A 21,406-nucleotide genomic window follows, 5' to 3' on the forward strand; every position below is an offset into this window, starting at 1 on the left:
CCCAACCAAGCGGCTCAAGAAAATGGACATATCATATTCATTATCATAAGACATATAATAAGAAAACAGACATCATGTATATAAGTGATATTAAATAATAAAGGTAATAAACAATATATACAAGAAAAATGGTTTATATATAATATTATAGGAGTTAGCTTCTAAAACCTAAATATTAATATAGGAGAAGATTGTAGTATACGTATACTTAGTTTGTAGACTGGTAGTAAAATTAAATTATAGCTAGATTATGGTTATTATATTATGCTGAAACAAATTTTTGACACAGTAGGACCAAGGCTTCTTTTATTTTTCAACAACTGCCTAAGATCTGGGACTGTTCCGGCTGTTTTCAAACAGGCTGTGGTCAGATCGCTGCTTAAAAAACCAAACCTTGATCCAGGAGTACTGTCAAACTTCAGACCAGTGTCCCACTTGGCTTTTCTCTCTAAAATTCTAGAGAAGCTTGTTTTTAATCAGTTACTGTCTTTTCTGGACCAGAATCAGATTTTTGATAAATTTCAGACAGGTTGTCGTACACGCCACAGTACTGAGTCCGCACTGTTGAGAGTCCAAAATGACATCCTGTTGTCCCTGGACTCAAAGAGACCTGTACTGTTGGTAATGCTTGATCTCACTGCAGCAATCGATACAGTGGACCACTCCAACCTCCTGAACCGTCTAGCCCAGCAGGTGGGCTTTCAGGGTCCCGTGCTGCAGTGGTTCAAGTCCTATTTAACGGACAGGCACTTCTCTGTTTTCATCAATGGCCACTCCTCTTCTACCGCCAGACTGTCTTCTGGTGTCCCGCAAGGCTCCATTTTGGGCCCAGTTCTGTTCTCTCTTTACATGCTGCCTCTGGGTTCAATCATCTCTAGCCATAATGTGTCTTTTCATATGTACGCCGATGATCTTCAAATCTATCTACCAGTCTCACCAGATTCTCCAGGTATTGGGTAGTCACCAGGTATTGATGGCATTTCAGACCATCAATACCTGTATGGATGACATCAAGCACTGGCTCACACAGAATTTCCTGAGTCTAAATGAATCCAAAACGGAATTCTGTCTATTTGGCACCACAAGCCCACTTGCCGCTGTCTCAAACGGTCACTCACTTCCTCACCATAACACCGTAATCAGAAACTTGGGAGTTCACTTGGACACTGGCCTAAATCTCCATAAACAAGTTAACTCTGTTGTTAAGACAAGCTTCTTTCAGCGCCGCATTCTCACAAGAGTGAAACCCTTCCTCAGTTGTTGTGACCTGGAGAAAGCAATCCACGCATTCATCAGCTCACGCTTGGACTACTGCAATGCTTTGTACATTGGACTCAGTCAAACATCTTTACACAGATTACAACTGGTACAGAATGCTGCTGCCTGGCTCCTCACAAATTCTCGTAAACATCACCATATCACACCTGTTCTGCGCTCTCTCCACTGGCTGCCAGTGCAATACAGGATCCAATACAAACTTCTCCTGTTTGTTTTCTGCTCGATCCACAGCTTCGCACCTGCGTATCTATGTGAGATTCTGACTCTTCACCAGCCCAGCAGATTTCTACGATCCGCACAGCTCTACTTGTTGGAGCAGCCCAGGTCTCGAAGCAAACAGTGGGGTGATCGTGCTTTCGCAGTAGCAGGTCCTAAACTTTGGAACTCGCTGCCCCTTGACTTGCGTGCCATCTCGGATCTGCCCCTTTTTAAAACAAAACTCAAAATGTATTTGTTTAGATGTGCTTTTGATACTTAGTCTTTTTAGACTTGGGAATAAAATGAATCCGTGTTCCTCTTTTTAACTATATTTTAAATGCGAATTTTATATGTACAGCGCTTTGGTCAACTTAGGTTGTTGTAAGGCGCTTAACAAATAAAATTTGATTGATTGATTGATTGATTGATATAGAAACAGAAGCTATGATGTAATATGTATCGGTATCTATCTAAAGTAAACCCTGCTAGCATACTATAGGAAGATAAAATGCATAATTTATATGCTATCAAATGGAAATCTCAAACTAGGTACTATATGTTGATATCTATTAAAGAACCCATAAAATGAGGAATCATTAAAGATCTGTACCATGTAAAATAAAATAGTAAATAACAAAAATAAGCTAACTATAGTTAGAAGAGCTACCGTTAAATTAGCCGTTAAAAAGCCAACCATACTAGCTAACAAGATAAACAAAACCGGTAACTAGAGTATAATCAATCAATCAACTTTTTTCTTGTATAGCGCCAAATCACAACAAACAGTTGCCCCAAGGCGCTCCACATTGCAAGGCAAGGCCATACAATAATTATGAAACACAGTCTACGTCTAAAGCAACATAACCAAGGGATGGTCCAGGGTCACCCGATCCAGCCCTAACTATAAGCCTTAGCGAAAAGGAAAGTTTTAAGCCTAATCTTAAAAGTAGAGAGGGTATCTGTCTCCCTGATCTGAATTGGGAGCTGGTTCCACAGGAGAGGAGCCTGAAAGCTGAAGGCTCTGCCTCCCATTCTACTCTTACAAACCCTAGGAACTACAAGTAAGCCCGCAGTCTGAGAGCGAAGCGCTCTAATGGGGTAATATGGTACTATGAGGTCCCTAAGATAAGATGGGACCTGATTATTCAAAACCTTATAAGTAAGAAGAAGAATTTTAAATTCTATTCTAGCATTAACAGGAAGCCAATGAAGGGAGGCCAACACGGGTGAGATATGCTCTCTCCTGCTAGTCCCCGTCAGTACTCTAGCTGCAGCATTCTGAACCAACTGAAGGCTTTTTAGGGAACTTTTAGGACAACCTGATAATAATGAATTACAATAGTCCAGCCTAGAGGAAATAAATGCATGAATTAGTTTTTCAGCATCACTCTGAGACAAGACCTTTCTGATTTTAGAGATATTGCGTAAATGCAAAAGGCAGTCCTACATATTTGTTTAATATGCGCTTTGAATGACATATCCTGATCAAAAATAACTCCAAGATTTCTCACAGTATTACTAGAGATCAGGGAAATGCCATCCAGAGTAACGATCTGGTTAGACACCATGCTTCTAAGATTTGTGGGGCCAAGTACAATAACTTCAGTTTATCTGAGTTTAAAAGCAGGAAATTAGAGGTCATCCATGTCTTTATGTCTGTAAGACAATCCTGCAGTTTAGCTAATTGGTGCGTATCCTCTGGCTTCATGGATAGATAAAGCTGGGTATCATCTGCGTAACAATGAAAATTTAAGCAATACCGTCTAATAATACTGCCCAAGGGAAGCATGTATAAAGTGAATAAAATTGGTCCTAGCACAGAACCTTGTGGAACTCCATAATTAACTTTAGTCTGTGAAGAAGATTCCCCATTTACATGAACAAACTGTAATCTATTAGACAAATATGATTCAAACCACCGCAGCGCAATGCCTTTAATACCTATGACATGCTCTAATCTCTGTAATAAAATTTTATGGTCAACAGTATCAAAAGCAGCACTGAGGTCCAACAGAACAAGCACAGAGATAAGTCCACTGTCCGAAGCCATAAGAAGATCATTTGTAACCTTCACTAATGCTGTTTCTGTACTATGATGAATTCTAAAACCTGACTGAAACTCTTCAAATAGACCATTCCTCTGCAGGTGATCAGTTAGCTGTTTTACAACTACCCTCTCAAGAATCTTTGAGAGAAAAGGAAGGTTGGAGATTGGCCTATAATTAGCTAAGATAGCTGGGTCAAGTGATGGCTTTTTAAGTAATGGTTTAATTACTGCCACCTTAAAGGCCTGTGGTACATAACCAACTAACAAAGATAGATTGATCATATTTAAGATTGAAGCATTAAATAATGGTAGGACTTCCTTGAGCAGCCTGGCAGGAATGGGGTCTAATAAGCATGTTGATGGTTTGGATGAAGTAACTAATGAAAATAACTCAGACAGAACAATCGGAGAGAAAGAGTCTAACCAAATACCGGCATCACTGAAAGCAGCCAAAGATAACGATACATCTTTGGGATGGTTATGAGTAATTTTTTCTCTAATAGTCAAAATTTTGTTAGCAAAGAAAGTCATGAAGTCATTACTAGTCAAAGTTAATGGAATACTCAGCTCAATAGAGCTCTGACTCTTTGTCAGCCTGGCTACAGTGCTGAAAAGAAACCTGGGGTTGTTCTTATTTTCTTCAATTAGTGATGAGTAGAAAGATGTCCTAGCTTCACGAAGGGCTTTCTTATAGAGCAACAAACTCTTTTTCCAGGCTAAGTGAAGATCTTCTAAATTAGTGAGACGCCATTTCCTCTCCAACTTACGGGTTATCTGCTTTAAGCTACGAGTTTGTGAGTTATACCACGGAGTCAGACACTTCTGATTTAAAGCTCTCTTTTTCAGAGGAGCTACAGCATCCAAAGTTGTCTTCAATGAGGATGTAAAACTATTGACAAGATACTCTAACTCCCTTACAGAGTTTAGGTAGCTACTCTGCTCTGTGTTGGTATATGACATTAGAGAACATAAAGAAGGAATCATATCCTTAAACCTAGTTACAGCGCTTTCTGAAAGACTTCTAGTGTAATGAAACTTATTCCCCACTGCAGGGTAGTCCATCAGGGTAAATGTAAATGTTATTAAAAAATGATCAGACAAAAGGGAGTTTTCAGGGAATACTGTTAAGTCTTCTATTTCCATACCATAAGTCAGAACAAGATCTAAAATATGATTAAAGTGGTGGGTGGACTCATTTACTTTTTGAGCAAAGTCGATAGAGTCTAATAATAGATTAAATGCAGTGTTGAGGCTGTCATTCTCAGCATCTGTGTGGATGTTAAAATCGCCCACTATAATTATCTTATCTGAGCTAAGCACTAAGTCAGACAAAAGGTCTGAAAATTCACAGAGAAACTCACAGTAACGACCAGGTGGACGATAGATAATAACAAATAAAACTGGTTTTTGGGACTTCCAATTTGGATGGACAAGACTAAGATACAAGCTTTCAAATGAATTAAAGCTCTGTCTAGGTTTTTGATTAATTAATAAGCTGGAATGGAAGATTGCTGCTAATCCTCCGCCACGGCCCGTGCTACGAGCATTCTGACAGTTAGTGTGACTCGGGGGTGTTGACTCATTTAAACTAACATATTCATCCTGCTGTAACCAAGTTTCTGTTAGGCAGAATAAATCAATACGTTGATCAATTATTATATCATTTACCAACAGGGACTTAGAAGAAAGAGACCTAATGTTTAATAGACCACATTTAACTGTTTTAGTCTGTGGTGCAATTGAAGGTGCTATATTATTTTTTCTTTTTGAATTTTTATGCTTAAATAGATTTTTGCTAGTTATTGGTGGTCTGGGAGCAGGCACCGTCTCTACGGGGATGGGGTAATAGGGGGATGGCAGGGGGAGAGAAGCTGCAGAGAGGTGTATAAGACCACAGCTCTGCCTCCTGGTCCCAACGCTAGACAGTCACAGTTTGGAGGATCCCAAAAAATTGGCCAGATTTCTAGAAATGAGAGCTGCTCCCTCTAAAGTGGGATGGATGCCGTCTCTCCTAACAAGACCAGGTTTTCCCCAGAAGCTTTGCCAATTATCAATGAAGCCCACCTCATTTTTTGGACACCACTCAGACAGCCAGCAATTCAAGGAGAACATGCGGCTAAACATGTCACTCCCGGTATAAAGTATAATAGCTTAGTTGAACCCTACAATAACGGTATTAACAAATACACATAACAATAAATGTAGACAAAAGTGTGTATAAACATAGGTTTCCAAACAGAAAAGAACCGACTATATTGTTAGCTATGATAAACGGTGCTACAGCCGACTAAATAAGCTAACGTTAGCTGTAGGTATAACTAATTGTACCCCAGTCCTCCAATTTATATCATAAATTTAACAATATTAAAAAAACAAGAAAAACTCAGTCACATGGGGTGTGCAGCCAGTACATTCTGAGTGCCGGTCCCAAGCCCGGATAAATGAGGAGGGTTGCGTCAGGAAGGGCATCCGGAGTAAAACAAGCCAACCCAACTATGCAGACTCAGAATCGAATTCCCATACCGGATCGGTCGCGGCCCGGGTTAACAACATCCGCCACCGGTGCTATTGCCCAACAGGGTGCCGGTGGAAATTGGGCTACTGCTGGGCGAAGACAACGACGAAGAAGAGGAGGAAAACGTTGCCACGAACAGCGGGAGAAGAAGAAAACTAGAAGGGTGGAAATGAGAGTGGGGACTTTGAATGTTGGTAGTATGACTGGTAAAGGGAGAGAGCTGGCTGATATGATGGAGAGGAGAAAGGTAGACATATTGTGTGTGCAAGAGACCAAGTGGAAGGGAAGTAAGAGCAGGAGCATCGGCGGTGGGTACAAGTTGTTGTACCATGGTGAGGACAGAAAGAGAAATGGTATTGGGGTCATTTTAAAGGAAGAGTATGTTAAAAGTGTGTTGGATGTTAAGCGAGTGTCTGACAGGGTGATGAGTGTGAAGTTGGAAATTGAAGGGGTGATGATGAATATCATCAGTGCATATGCCCCACAGGTAGGTTGTGAGATGAAGGAGAAAGAAGATTTCTGGAGTGTGTTAGATGAGGTGGTGGAGAGTGTGCCCAAGCATGAAAGAGTGGTGATAGGAGCAGACTTCAATGGGCATGTTGGTGAAGGGAACAGAGATGATGAGGAAGTAATGGGTAGATATGGTATCAAGGATAGGAATGGGGAAGGACAGATGGTAGTTGATTTTGCAAAAAGGATGGAAATGGCTGTGGTGAATACCTACTTTAAGAAAAGGGAGGAGCACAGGGTAACATATAAAAGTGGAGGAAGGTGCACACAGGTGGACTACATTCTTTATAGAAGATGCAAGCTAAAAGAAATCACAGACTGTAAGGTGGTAGCAGGAGAGAGTGTCACTAGACAGCATAGGATGGTTGTTTGTAGGATGACTTTAGAGGTAAAGAAGAAGAAGAGAATGAGAGCTCAACAAAGGATCAGATGGTGGAAGCTGAAGGAGGAAGAATGTTGTGTGAAATTTAGCGAGCAGGTGAGAGAAGCACTAGTTGGAGGGGAAGCAATTTTGGACAACTGGAAAAGTACTGCAGATGTGGTGAGGGAGACAGCTAGGGCAGTACTGGGTATGACATCTGGACAGTGGAAGGAAGACAAGGAGACTTGGTGGTGGAATGAAGAGGTCCAGGAAAGCATAAGGAGAAAGAGGTTGGTGAAAAAGTTTTGGGATAGTCGAAGAGATGAAGAAAGTAGACAGGAGTACAAAGAGATGCGGCGTAAGGCAAGAAGAGAAGTGGCAAAAGCAAAGGAAAAGGCATATTGCGAGCTGTACAAGAAGTTGAATAGTAAGGAAGGAGAAAAGGACTTGTACCGATTGGCCAGACAAAGGGACAGAGCTGGAAAGGATGTGCAGCAGGTTAGGGTGGTAAAAGATGCACATGGTAATGTGCTGACAAGTGAGGAGTGTGTGCTGAGAAGGTGGAGGGAATATTTCGAAGAGTTGATGAATAAAGAAAATGAGCGAGAGAAAATGTGGATGATGTGGTGAGAGTAAATCAGGAAGTAAAAGAGATTAGCAAGGAAGAAGTGAGGGCTGCTATGAAGAGGATGAAGAGTGGAAAGGCAGTTGGTCCAGATGACATTCCAATGGAGGCATGGAAATGTCTAGGAGAGATGGCAGTAGAGTTTCTAACCAGATTGTTTAATAAAATCTTGGAAAGTGAGAGGATGCCTGAGGAGTGGAGACGAAGTGTGTTGGTTCCTATTTTCAAGAACAAGGGTGATGTGCAGAGCTGCAGTAACTACAGAGGCATAAACCTGATCAGCCACAGCATGAAGTTATGGGAAAGAGTAGTAGAAGCTAGGCTTAGAAAACAGGTGAAGATCTGTGAGCAGCAATATGGTTTCATGCCGAGAAAGAGCACTACAGATGCAATGTTTGCTCTGAGAATACTGTTGGAAAAGTACAGAGAAGGACAGAAAGAGTTACATTGTGTGTTTGTGGATTTAGAAAAAGCTTATGATAGGGTGCCAAGAGAAGAGTTGTGGCATTGTATGAGGAAGTCTGGAGTGGCAGAGAAGCATGTTAGGGTAGTACAGGACATGTACAAGAATAGTGTGACAGCGGTGAGATGCACAGTCGGAATGACAGACTCATTCAAGGTGGAGGTGGGATTACACCAAGGATCAGCTCTGAGTCCTTTCTTGTTTGCAGTGGTGATGGACAGGTTGACAGATGAGATCAGACAGGAGTCCCCATGGACTATGATGTTTGCAGATGACATTGTGATCTGTAGTGAGAGTAGAGAGCAAGTTGAGTCTAGTCTGGAGAAGTGGAGATATGCTTTGAGAGAAGGGGAATGAAAGTCAGTAGAAGCAAGACTGAGTACATGTGTGTGAATGAGAGGGAGCCCAGTGGAATAGTACAGTTACAAGGAGTAGAAGTGGTGAAAGTAGATGAGTTTAAATATTTGGGGTCAACTGTTCAAAGTAATGGAGAGTGTGGTAGAGAGGTGAAGAAGAGAGTGCAGGCAGGGTGGAGTGGGTGGAGAAAGGTGGTAGGAGTGATTTGTGACTGAAGAATATCAGCAAGAGTGAAGGGGAAAGTTTACAAAACAGTAGTGAGACCAGCTATGTTGTATGGTTTAGAGACAGTGGCACTAACAAAAAGACAGGAGGCAGAGCTGGAGGTGGCAGAGCTGAAGATGTTGAGGTTCTCTTTGGGAGTGACAAGAATGGACAAGATTAGGAATGAACATATCAGAGGACAGCTCAGGTGGGACGGTTTGGAGACAAAGTCAGAGAGGCGAGATTGAGATGGTTTGGACATGTGCAGAGGAGGGACTCTCACTGCGGTATTGTTTCACTTCCTGTTCCGGAGCACAGCGGTGTTTTTCTGTATCTGTTAGCTGTTTAATCTGCGCAGTTAGATTGATCTAGTTATCTAGATTACGATTTGTTTCCCAGTGTAATCTTTACGTGCCTTAACTAAAGCACTCCTTCTGCTGAATCACCTCTAAATTATTTACACATTATTCACTTTGCGTGTTTTAGGAATCCGCTAGCTTAGCATGGCTACTAGCTCTTAGCCGATTTAGCATGGCGGCTTCTCCTGTCTCTCCCGCACTTTTCTGCTCTGGGTGTGAAATGTTTAGTTATTCCTCGGCCTCCTTTAGCAGTAATGGTACTTGTAATAAGTGTAGCTTATTCGTAGCTTTGGAGGCCAGGCTGGGCGAATTGGAGACTCGGCTCCGCACCGTGGAAAATTCTACAGCTAGCCAGGCCCCTGTAGTCGGTGCGGACCAAGGTAGCTTAGCCGCCGTTAGTTACCCCCTGGCAGATCCCGAGCAGCCAGGAAAGCAGGCTGACTTGGTGACTGTGAGGAGGAAGCGTAGCCCTAAACAGAAGCCCCGTGTACACCGCCAACCCGTTCACATCTCTAACCGTTTTTCCCCACTCGACAACACACCCGCCGAGGATCAAACTCTGGTTATTGGCGACTCTGTTTTGCGAAATGTGAAGTTAGCGACACCAGCAACCATAGTCAATTGTCTTCCGGGGGCCAGAGCAGGCGACATTGAAGGAAATTTGAAACTGCTGGCTAAGGCTAAGCGTAAATTTGGTAAGATTGTAATTCACGTCGGCAGTAATGACACCCGGTTACGCCAATCGGAGGTCACTAAAATTAACATTAAATCGGTGTGTAACTTTGCAAAAACAATGTCGGACGCTGTAGTTTTCTCTGGGCCCCTCCCCAATCAGACCGGGAGTGACATGTTTAGCCGCATGTTCTCCTTGAATTGCTGGCTGTCTGAGTGGTGTCCAAAAAATGAGGTGGGCTTCATAGATAATTAATTGGCAAAGCTTCTGGGGAAAACCTGGTCTTGTTAGGAGAGACGGCATCCATCCCACTTTGGATGGAGCAGCTCTCATTTCTAGAAATCTGGCCAATTTTCTTAAATCCTCCAAACCGTGACTATCCAGGGTTGGGACCAGGAAGCAGAGTTGTAGTCTTACACACCTCTCTGCAGCTTCTCTCCCCCTGCCATCCCCTCATTACCCCATCCCCGTAGAGACGGTGCCTGCTCCCAGACTACCAATAACCAGCAAAAATCTATTTAAGCATAAAAATTCAAAAAGAAAAAATAATATAGCACCTTCAACTGCACCACAGACTAAAACAGTTAAATGTGTCTATTAAACATTAGGTCTCTCTCTTCTAAGTCCCTGTTGGTAATTATATAATAATTGATCAACATATTGATTTATTCTGCCTTACAGAAACCTGGTTACAGCAGGATGAATATGTTAGTTTAAATGAGTCAACACCCCCAAGTCACACTAACTGTCAGAATGCTCGTAGCACGGGCCGGGGCGGAGGATTAGCAGCAATCTTCCATTCCATTCCATAAGTGAGATAGAGTATCTCGTCAATAGTTTTACATCCTCACTGAAGACAACTTTGGATGCTGTAGCTCCTCTAAAAAAGAGAGCTTTAAATCGGAAGTGCCTGACTCCGTGGTATAACTCACAAACTCGTAGCTTAAAGCAGATAACCCGTAAGTTGGAGAGGAAATGGCGTCTCACTAATTTAGAAGATCTTCACTTAGCCTGGAAAAAGAGTCTGTTGCTCTATAAAAAAGCCCTCCGTAAAGCTATGACATCTTTCTACTCATCACTAATTGAAGAAAATAAGAACAACCCCAGGTTTCTTTTCAGCACTGTAGCCAGGCTGACAAAGAGTCAGAGCTCTATTGAGCTGAGTATTCCATTAACTTTAACTAGTAATGACTTCATGACTTTCTTTGCTAACAAAATTTTAACTATTAGAGAAAAAAATTACTCATAACCATCCCAAAGACGTATCGTTATCTTTGGCTGCTTTCAGTGATGCCGGTATTTGGTTAGACTCTTTCTCTCCGATTGTTCTGTCTGAGTTATTTTCATTAGTTACTTCATCCAAACCATCAACATGTTTATTAGACCCCATTCCTACCAGGCTGCTCAAGGAAGCCCTACCATTATTTAATGCTTCGATCTTAAATATGATCAATCTATCTTTGTTAGTTGGCTATGTACCACAGGCTTTTAAGGTGGCAGTAATTAAACCATTACTTAAAAAGCCATCACTTGACCCAGCTATCTTAGCTAATTATAGGCCAATCTCCAACCTTCCTTTTCTCTCAAAAATTCTTGAAAGGGTAGTTGTAAAACAGCTAACTGATCATCTGCAGAGGAATGGTCTATTTGAAGAGTTTCAGTCAGGATTTAGAATTCATCATAGTACAGAAACAGCATTAGTGAAGGTTACAAATGATCTTCTTATGGCCTCGGACAGTGGACTCATCTCTGTGCTTGTTCTGTTAGACCTCAGTGCTGCTTTTGATACTAAAATTTTATTACAGAGATTAGAGCATGCCATAGGTGGTTTGAATCATATTTGTCTAATAGATTACAATTTGTTCATGTAAATGGGGAATCTTCTTCACAGACTAAAGTTAATTATGGAGTTCCACAAGGTTCTGTGCTAGGACCAATTTTATTCACTTTATACATGCTTCCCTTAGGCAGTATTATTAGACGGTATTGCTTAAATTTTCATTGTTATGCAGATGATACCCAGCTTTATCTATCCATGAAGCCAGTGGACACACACCAATTAGCTAAACTGCAGGATTGTCTTACAGACATAAAGACATGGATGACCTCTAATTTCCTGCTTTTAAACTCAGATAAAACTGAAGTTATTGTACTTGGCCCCACAAATCTTAGAAACATGGTGTCTAACCAGATCCTTACTCTGGATGGCATTACCCTGACCTCTAGTAATACTGTGAGAAATCTTGGAGTCATTTTTGATCAGGATATGTCATTCAAAGCGCATATTAAACAAATATGTAGGACTGCTTTTTTGCATTTACGCAATATCTCTAAAATCAGAAAGGTCTTGTCTCAGAGTGATGCTGAAAAACTAATTCATGCATTTATTTCCTCTAGGCTGGACTATTGTAATTCATTATTATCAGGTTGTCCTAAAAGTTCCCTGAAAAGCCTTCAGTTAATTCAAAATGCTGCAGCTGGTTCTGCTGGAGGTTTCTTCCTGTTAAAAGGGAGTTTTTCCTTCCCACTGTAGCCAAGTGCTTGCTCACAGGGGGTCGTTTTGACCGTTGGGGTTTTACATAATTATTGTATGGCCTTGCCTTACAATATAAAGCGCCTTGGGGCAACTGTTTGTTGTGATTTGGCGCTATATAAAAAAATTGATTGATTGATTGATATAGGGAGAAGGATGCTGAGGATGGAGCCACCAGACAGGAGGAGAAGAGGGAGACCAAAGAGGAGGTTCATGGATGTGCTGAGAGAGGACATGCAGGTGGTTGGTGTGACAGAGGAAGATACAGAGGACAGGGTGAGATGGAAACGATTGATCTGCTGTGGCGACCCCTAACGGAACAGCCGAAAGACAAAGAAGAAAAAAAGAACAAGAAAAAGTTAAAGCGTGTTGAAATGTATATGGATACATGATATAAGTACCTTAGAGAAAGGATATAAAGGTGGAATCGCTCCTGGCTAAAGAGAGCTCGAGGCTCGTGGCTGCAGCGACATGTAGGCTATGTTAGCTTTAAACTAGCTAGACGAATGAGGTATAGGCAGGTTATTAGATAATTAATAGCTAGTAGGCTAAGCTGTAATTGTAGCTATGTTACTATATAAACAGAAGCTAAGATATAATATGTTACAGGTTTTTATCTAAAGTTTACCCTAATTGTTAGGTTATGGCTAGCTATAGGCAGAAAAAAATTCCATCTTCTACATGCTTTTTAATGGGAACCCTAAACTTGGACATTATTTCTTGATATCTGTTAAAAAAAATGTGACATGGTGACCTTCCGAGAGTGGTGGCTATGGCTGTACAGGGTCAAATAAAGAAGACACACAAAAATGTTGCAGTCATGTTAGAAAGTATTCCAAATTTTTAAGGATTTTAAAAAGGTATCACCTGCACTACGTGTGGCTAATACCTATGGAATTATAGGTTAGAAACAGAAAAATAAAATTGTTTCAAAGGCCAATTTCAGTTTTCAGTTGCCTCAATTGCAAATTATTAGTTGAGCTCACAGGATTTTTTTTAAGGGAAAATGTGCTAGAACTTTCCATTCATTCATTCATTCATTCATTCATCTTCTACCGCTTAGTCCAATTAAGGGACGCGCGGGGGCTGGAGCCTATCCCAGCAGTCATAGGGTGTGAGGCGGGGTACACCCAGGACAGGACGCCAGTCTGTTGCAGGGCCACAGACAGACAAACAAACACAGACACACCCACACACACACCTACGGATAATTTAAAGATTCCAATCCACCTAACCCATCTTTGGATGTGGGAGGAAACCGGAGCACCCGGAGGAAACCCACACAAACACGGGGAGAACATGCAAACTCCACACAGAAAGGCCACGGGAATTGAACCCACGACCTTGTGCTAGAACTTAAAAGATCAAATTTTTAAAATGATATATATATGAGCAAACAAATAAAGGTTCAGCTCAAGGGTTGGTGATGTATAGAACAAGTTGCTGATCAGATGTACAAACAGAGCATGTACACAAACATGTATAAGCTCCTTCCCACACAGAAAATGACATATTTTGGCCTTGCATTGTAGCAAGTGAGCATGATATGAGTATATGTTATTTGGCAAAAGATCTTTATGCCAAGGGCAACTGCAATCATACAAAACTACTCAAAATGGCTCCGACAACCAGTTCTATGATCAACTTTATTGTCAGATGTTGAATTCCCTTTATAGTTATGATCAAACATCTCCCTCGCTGCCTTACGTACCGTCTATCCAACTGATACTGTTTGCTCCAGGACGTAGCTGAATTGGAATTTGAATTAGTCAGATGCAGTGTTGTGTTACTGCTTCTTGTGAAATAACAACCTTGGGTGACAAGTAAAGCACGATGAGTGATAGATTTCTACTGTCTATTGTCTTGGGTGAATATGATACACTTTGACAGATTTCATTTTCACTCTCTTGTCACTGTAAAAATAGTTTGTGGGCCCTCAGGGGATCCCTGTGTGACAGTATGCTGTGTGGTGCGGTTGTTGGATAGTTTCTGGGTGTGTCAACAAACAGCGTGTGATGCCATTACCTTTCCCGTCAGCAACCATGGGTTTTCCATTCTTTGACCATTTTATTTCAGCCGCAGGGATTGCATCTTCTACCACACATGTTCCCAACTGAAAAAAGGAACAAAGCTTGTGAAACTCTAACCACAATAATATCTGCAACACTAACATGGATTTATTTTTCATTTTTAACACACTTATTGGTGTTGTTCCCTTACGGAGTTTTCCCAAGGGATTAATAAAATTCTATCTAATCTAATGTAACAGTTGAAAATTATACTGACTCAACCACATATGGGATGAATTCTGGTCTTCTACTGTTCATATGGAGAAGCTGCATTTCGTGTCATTACATTTACAGTTTTCTTAATTTAACAATCTTGCACTGACATGACAATGCATCAGTGATAATACAGCCCTGTCTTATTAGTGGACATGTTGGAGTAAACATATTTTCATAGACTTCTTCCTTCCTGAAGAGAATAATTATTTTTCACCAAGGAGGCTGTGGTAACAAGAATGTTCAACTAATCTGTATGAAACATGGTGGGAAAAACAGTTCTAAAAAGAGGAGGAACCCATTAAATATTGGTGATAATTTGGAACTGGGAATGGATCCAGCAAATAATGAACTATACCAAGGAATTAAGGTGGTCACTTTTCCTGCCTTACTTGTTAGCACAATCAATCGGAATGTAATAATTCCGAATTAATAATAGTGGTGTAATGGACCAGACCACAGCTGATCAGGCAGCCACACGGGCCATTCACAAAGTTCAGCACACACAATAACTGTGGACTGATTGTAAACTTTACATGTAGGAAATACAGATTTATTGTCATGGTGAACTGATAACTGTGTAAATGTCAATGCGGAGATCAGGGAACTCAAAGCAGATGTGCATGGCTCGATGCAGACTTGCACAGAAAGAATCGTACAGAAATATCAGGATTTGAGGATGCAGTGCACAGGTCGCGTGTCTCCTTCTCTGTGTCATCCTGATCTGGGCTGAGAGTCCACTGATCTTTTTTTTTTTGGGGGGGGGGGGGGGGGGGGGTCTTTTGCCTCTGGGTGAACCACTCAGACAGCAAAGATATATTCGTTTGCCTTTTCTTCTGTTAACTGATCTGAAAAACGATAGAACAGAATAGAATAGAATAAACTGAAACACAGAAACACAGAAATTCTTCTTCAACAACTGCCTCATAAAACATAAAATACTCACACAAAACTTCACTGAAGAAAAAAAAAAACTGACATTGACAACACAACTGACAGCACACGTGTCTATCTGGTCTTATTAAGGGCTACTACAGCAGAGAGGATGAATGATTTCTTGTAAATATTTTTGCGGGTCAGAGGAACTCTGTACTGCCTGCCTGATGGAAGTAACTGGAAAGAGTGGTAAAGCGGGTGTGAGGGGTCCTCAGTGATCAGGGTGGCTTTCGTGATCACCGAGCGACTGTATAGTTCAGACAGAGGGGTTTGGATATGATCCCTGACTAAAATCTGTGATCCAATCCAAACTGGATTTGGATACAATGACATGGAGTATATCAGTATATCATGGAGTATATCAGTATAACATTTTGGAACAGATGTGGATAAAAACAAAAAAATAGAGTAACTCAGCGCATCAATTGCAGAAATATGAATTTCACAGTTAAACGTTACAGCCAGCATTGTTTATGTCGCAGAAGTTTAAAACTCGTTTGCTTCAGGCCTAATTTTTGCGGTTAGCAAGCTAGCTTGTTCCTTCAAATTCATAGAATTGCAGTAGTTTGGGAACAGTTAACATGAAACTTCAGGCATGTTTAATTGTAAAAAGTAGATTGAAAAAATATGACCCCTTGAACTGCTTCACGCTAAACTCTGTCGTTAAAGTTCTATCTTTTATGTCCTGGAGCAGCATGTCTTCATGTTCACACTGGTGCAAGGCCAGAAACTACCAACAATCACCTCATTCAGTAATGAATTAAGTTCTTGTTTTCTTTGTGCACACTTGTCTCTTTGTTACATTTGCATGACTGAAGGTCAGGAATGGCAGCAGAGCCAGGGATAGGTGTGAACCAGATAAAACAGGACTCATGGGAGCATTCCTTTTCCTGAACATCCGGACTTCACAGCCCACAGCGCTGAGTAAACGTGACTCACCACAAACATGCACGTGTTCCACTGCAAAGTCCTCTATCAGGATTCAGGAAGGATACACATTTTGAACTTACATGGAGCTTATTAGCAGTGCATCAAGATTTCTTTATAATGGCTTGTGTCAAAATCTGTTGATTAGATGGTATGAAGTTTGATAATTGCATCTGTATTACATGGGACTATACTAGAGTTAAATTATCTCAAGGAGCAGGTTATAAATGAGGTGTATTTCAAATCTCTTGAAAATCACTTTGTAGACTTACCCTAGGAGGAAAAAGGCTTTTAGTTTTTATAGAACTCTTCTACTGCCTGAAGTCACAAGGCAAGACTGAAATTTTCTCTAATGCCTTCACAAAATCTACTGGTTATTCAAAAAAAAAAAAGAAAAAAAAAGAAAATGAAAGAAAAAACAACTATTGGAATCATTTGTTCAAGAGCTGCAAGTATTCTAGGAGCAAAATTCATAAATCACAATCAATTTCAGTGTAATTCATCTTGACCCATCACCCAAAGAAATATTTATCGTGTAATCTCTGCAAATATTTAACATCCGGTTCAGCGTTGGTTGAAGTGTGATGTAACTTTGCACTGGTGTCCAATTTTAATAGTGTTGACTTTGCTGATGACAGACGTAAAAAGTACACAAGGGAGCAATCCTGTTAATTAATCATGTTTGGTAATACAATTTTACACAGTTCTGTTCTAAAAATATCAATAACATATCATAGTTTGCAATCAGTTATAAGAAATGACATGATAGCACAAATTAATGAATGAAAAAATTAATGAATTAATGAAGTAAAATATCTATGATTTTTTTATGCCCACAAAATGCTTATTTCTCTCTAATTTTGCTTACAAATTTGCTAAAATGTGTGTTAATGAGCACTTCATGTTTGGCCACTGTGAAAAAAATGCTGATTAAACAGCATGACTATTAAATAGATGTGCCTTCCACTGGTCACAAGAAGACACAAGAGCAATCTGAGATTTCTGACGGCCGCCAAGGGTTGACAAGGACTCAAAACAACAGATATGTGATTCACATCATTACCCAGGCTTTAACTGGGTCCAAATTCCACAACACAATGCAATAATTGCAAAATGATCCAGAATGGTTCGACTGATCAAGATGTTGCAATCTGATATTTAATTCACAAGCTGCAAAATAGTGTCTTTCTGATCTTGGTTTTGCATCATGATGTTGTATCCATGAAGTAGTTTTGATGTAATCTTTAAAAGTCTACAAAATGAAATCCTGATCCAGAATCCAGATCCGGATCCAGATGACCTCCAAAATTTAATGGAGTCTTCCAAGGCCGAACACCAATGTGTGGTGAAAATTTGGTGAAAATCTGTTAAGTAGTTTTGATGTAATCCTCAAAATCTGACAAAGTGAAGTGTACAAATTGAAATCTTGATCCAGAATCTGGATCCGGATAACCTCCAAAATTCAGCGGAGTCTTTCATGGCCTAATATCTATCTGTAGTGAAAATCTGTGTCAATGTTTACAATGTGCTTGAGCAGTAACAGGTGAAGTTGCTCATAAACTTTAAGTTTCTTTAATATTTATTATGTCCACTCTTAAAACTTCAGTTAACTTCATAATTTTATTCCTGTAAAGTTTAGAATTGAATTAGATGAGATATACTCAATATCTCACAAGAATATATCACAATTATCTGGGAACTACCTTTTGTGCAGGAATTAATCAAGCACGTCGGCCGTGGGCGTCTACTAACACAGAATACCCAGAAACTGGACAGATGTTCGTCCATAACAAGAGCGTCCACTTTTAGCTTGCCAAAGCTAAGATAGTGGCGCTCGTGAGAGTGTGATACACATGCTCTAGTCTTCTTCTTTTTTTCTGGGGATATTACAGCACCACACACAGGCCTGGCATATGTACTACAATGTTAAATGGAGCTCCGAGGCACAGAAGTTTGCCTCAAACATTTTTTGTAATCGAATTATTTGAGTTACTCGACTAATCATTTCAGCCCTAATACAATAAACAAAACAAACAAACAAACAAACAAAAAAAATTCATTCAGTGCATTGCATTACAATTTGTTGTGGAAGCTGAAATGGAACACATATAATTTTGCAGAATGTGCACATGCAAAGGTACAACCCCTGGCAAAAATTATGGAATCACCGGCCTCGGAGGATGTTCATTCAGTTGTTTAATTTTGTAGAAAAAAATCAGATCACAGACATGACACAAAACTAAAGTCATTTCAAATGGCAACTTTCTGGCTTTAAGAAACACTATAAGAAATCAGGAAAAAAAAATTGTGGCAGTCAGTAACGGTTACTTTTTTAGACCAAGCAGAGGGAAAAAAAGATGGAATTACTCAATTCTGAGGAAAAAATTATGGAATCATGAAAAACAAAAGAACGCTCCAATACATCACTAGTATTTTGTTGCACCACCTCTGGCTTTTATAACAGCTTGCAGTCTCTGAGGCATGGACTTAATGAGTGACAAACAGTACTCTTCATCAATCTGGCTCCAACTTTCTCTGATTGCTGTTGCCAGATCAGCGTTGCAGGTTGGAGCCTTATCATGGACCATTTTCTTCAACTTCCACCAAAGATTTTCAATTGGATTAAGATCCGGACTATTTGCAGGCCATGACATTGACCTGTGTCTTTTTGCAAGGAATGTTTTCACAGTTTTTGCTCTATGGCAAGATGCATTATCATCTTGAAAAATGATTTCCTCATCCCCAAACATCCTTTCAATTGATGGGATAAGAAAAGTGTCCAAAATATCAACGTAAACTTGTGCATTTATTGATGATGTAATGACAGCCATCTCCCCAGTGCCTTTACCTGACATGCAGCCCCATATCATCAATGACTGTGGAAATTTACATGTTGTCTTTAGGCAGTCATCTTTATAAATCTCATTGGAACGGCACCAAACAAAAGTTCCAGCATCATCACCTTGCCCAATGCAGACTGGAGATTCATCACTGAATATGACTTTCATCCAGTCCACAATTGCTTTTCCTTAGCCCATTGTAACCTTGTTTTTTTCTGTTCAGGTGTTAATGATGGCTTTCGTTTAGCTTTTCTGTATCTAAATCCCATTTCCTTTAGGCGGTTTCTTACAGTTCGGTCACAGATGTTGACTCCAGTTTCCTCCTATTCGTTCCTCATTTGTTTTGTTGTGCATTTTCGATTTTTGAGACATATTGCTTTAAGTTTTCTGTCTTGACGCTTTGATGTCTTCCTTGGTCTACCAGTATGTTTGCCTTTAACAACCTTCCCATGTTGTTTGTATTTGGTCCAGAGTTTAGACACAGCTGACTGTGAACAACCAACATCTTTTGCAACATTGCGTGATGATTTACCCTCTTTTAAGAGTTTGATAATCCTCTCCTTTGTTTCAGTTGACATCTCTCATGTTGGAGCCATGATTCATGTCAGTCCACTTGGTGCAACAGCTCTCCAAGGTGTGATCACTCCTTTTTAGATGCAGACTAACGAGCAGATCTGATTTGATGCAGGTGTTAGTTTTGGGGATGAAAATTTACAGGCTGATTCCATAATTTATTCCTCAGAATTGAGTGATTCCATATTTTTTTCCCTCTGCTTGGTCTAAAAAAGTAACCGTTACTGACTGCCACAATTTTTTTTCTTGATTTCTTATAGTGTTTCTTAAAGCCAGAAAGTTGCCATTTGAAATGACTTTAGTTTTGTGTCATGTCTGTGATCTGCTTTTTTTCTACAAAATTAAACAACTGAATGAACATCCTCCGAGGCCGGTGATTCCATAATTATTGCCAGGGGTTGTACAAATGATGCTTACATTTAATGCTGCATCATAGTCTAGTTGCAAAAATAAATAAAACAAAGTAAAGAAGAAGCTACTGTTCTCAGATCAGTCTGTACTTTGCGGTGGAGGTAAGTCATTTATAGCGAGTGCTCCTCCTGGACCGACACTTTGTTAAAAAGCTCTTTGTAGCAATGTAAACTTTGAGAGATGGATGGTTTCTGGGGGATTCTTTATTATCTGACTGAAACAACTCATACAAGCTCTGCTCTTCTTCTCTTCTGGCAGATTTAAACGATTATGTATTTTCCAGCTTTTTCCATTGAAAGCATAGTGGGTCGAGTTACAGTTTGTTGGCCAACTGTTAAATTATGATATTTTAATTGAGACGTCACAGAGAAGATGTTTGGCCAAATGTCAAATTTAGAATGAAAGGAATTACTCTACAAGAAAAACACCAGGTGAAACTGGATGTGCAGGAGCCAAAGTGTCAACCTTTTGGGACATTTTCATCATAAAATCATCCAGAAAACAGAAGTCAAGTCACTCTGGTGTGTGCTGTGACCTGTCAGCTGAAGCAGCCATAGTGATTCATGTGATAACGGCATTGGAGCATTGCTTCAATAAAGCACAGGATGCTGCAGAGTACAAGAAGGTTTTCTTCAATTATAGTGGGAGTTTTAGCAACACTGTCCTAAACCCTATGAACCTTACCTTGGTGATCTCTAGTGCATGGTCTAAAATACATAGCACAAGTGCATTTGGGGTGTGTCCAACTCCATGTTGCTATTTACACAGCGGAGTGCAAAGTACGTAAGGGGTTGATTTTAGTCAATTAATCATGGATCTGTTTTGCCATAATATGAATTCAACAAACTACCATGTTGTCCGTGAGGATCCACGGGCTCTATATTGGGTAGTGTTTATAAAACAGATCGCTGACATTTTTCAAGGGTGGAAATAAATTTTGCAACGTTTCTATAATGAGTTGGAATGGGGTGTGAGACCAGAATGCTTTTAGAACCTTAGACCTCAACAGTTTTTAGAAGAACTCAACCCTTTTATTTCCTGTTAATTACATAAGATAAGACTTTATTGATCTCACAGTGGAGAAATTCACATGTTACATCAGCTCTTAAAAAACACACAAGATGAGTGTGAGTAGAAGAAAATGTGCATCAAACAGCGTGTGCAAGGATAAGCAATAATAATACTTGTAACAATACAATAAAATAAGAAAATGAGGTATCTCTCTCTCTCTCTCTCTCTCTCTCTCTCTCTCTCTCTCTCTCTCTCTCTCTATATATATATATATATATATATATATATATAAGCATATATGCA

General features: G+C 40.1%; 1 protein-coding gene across 1 annotated transcript in view; it reads right to left on the minus strand.

Annotated features, from left to right (window-relative positions):
* alcama (activated leukocyte cell adhesion molecule a) overlaps positions 1-21,406 on the minus strand; it is a 434,306-nt gene that overhangs the window by 121,232 nt on the left and 291,668 nt on the right. The window contains exon 5 of the mRNA XM_034178820.1: positions 14,149-14,236. Coding sequence (XP_034034711.1) covers positions 14,149-14,236 — 88 coding nt within the window. The remainder of the gene's footprint in view (positions 1-14,148; positions 14,237-21,406) is intronic.

This window comes from Thalassophryne amazonica, chromosome 9 (assembly GCF_902500255.1).
Source record: "Thalassophryne amazonica chromosome 9, fThaAma1.1, whole genome shotgun sequence".
Classification (NCBI taxonomy): Eukaryota; Metazoa; Chordata; class Actinopteri; order Batrachoidiformes; family Batrachoididae; genus Thalassophryne; species Thalassophryne amazonica.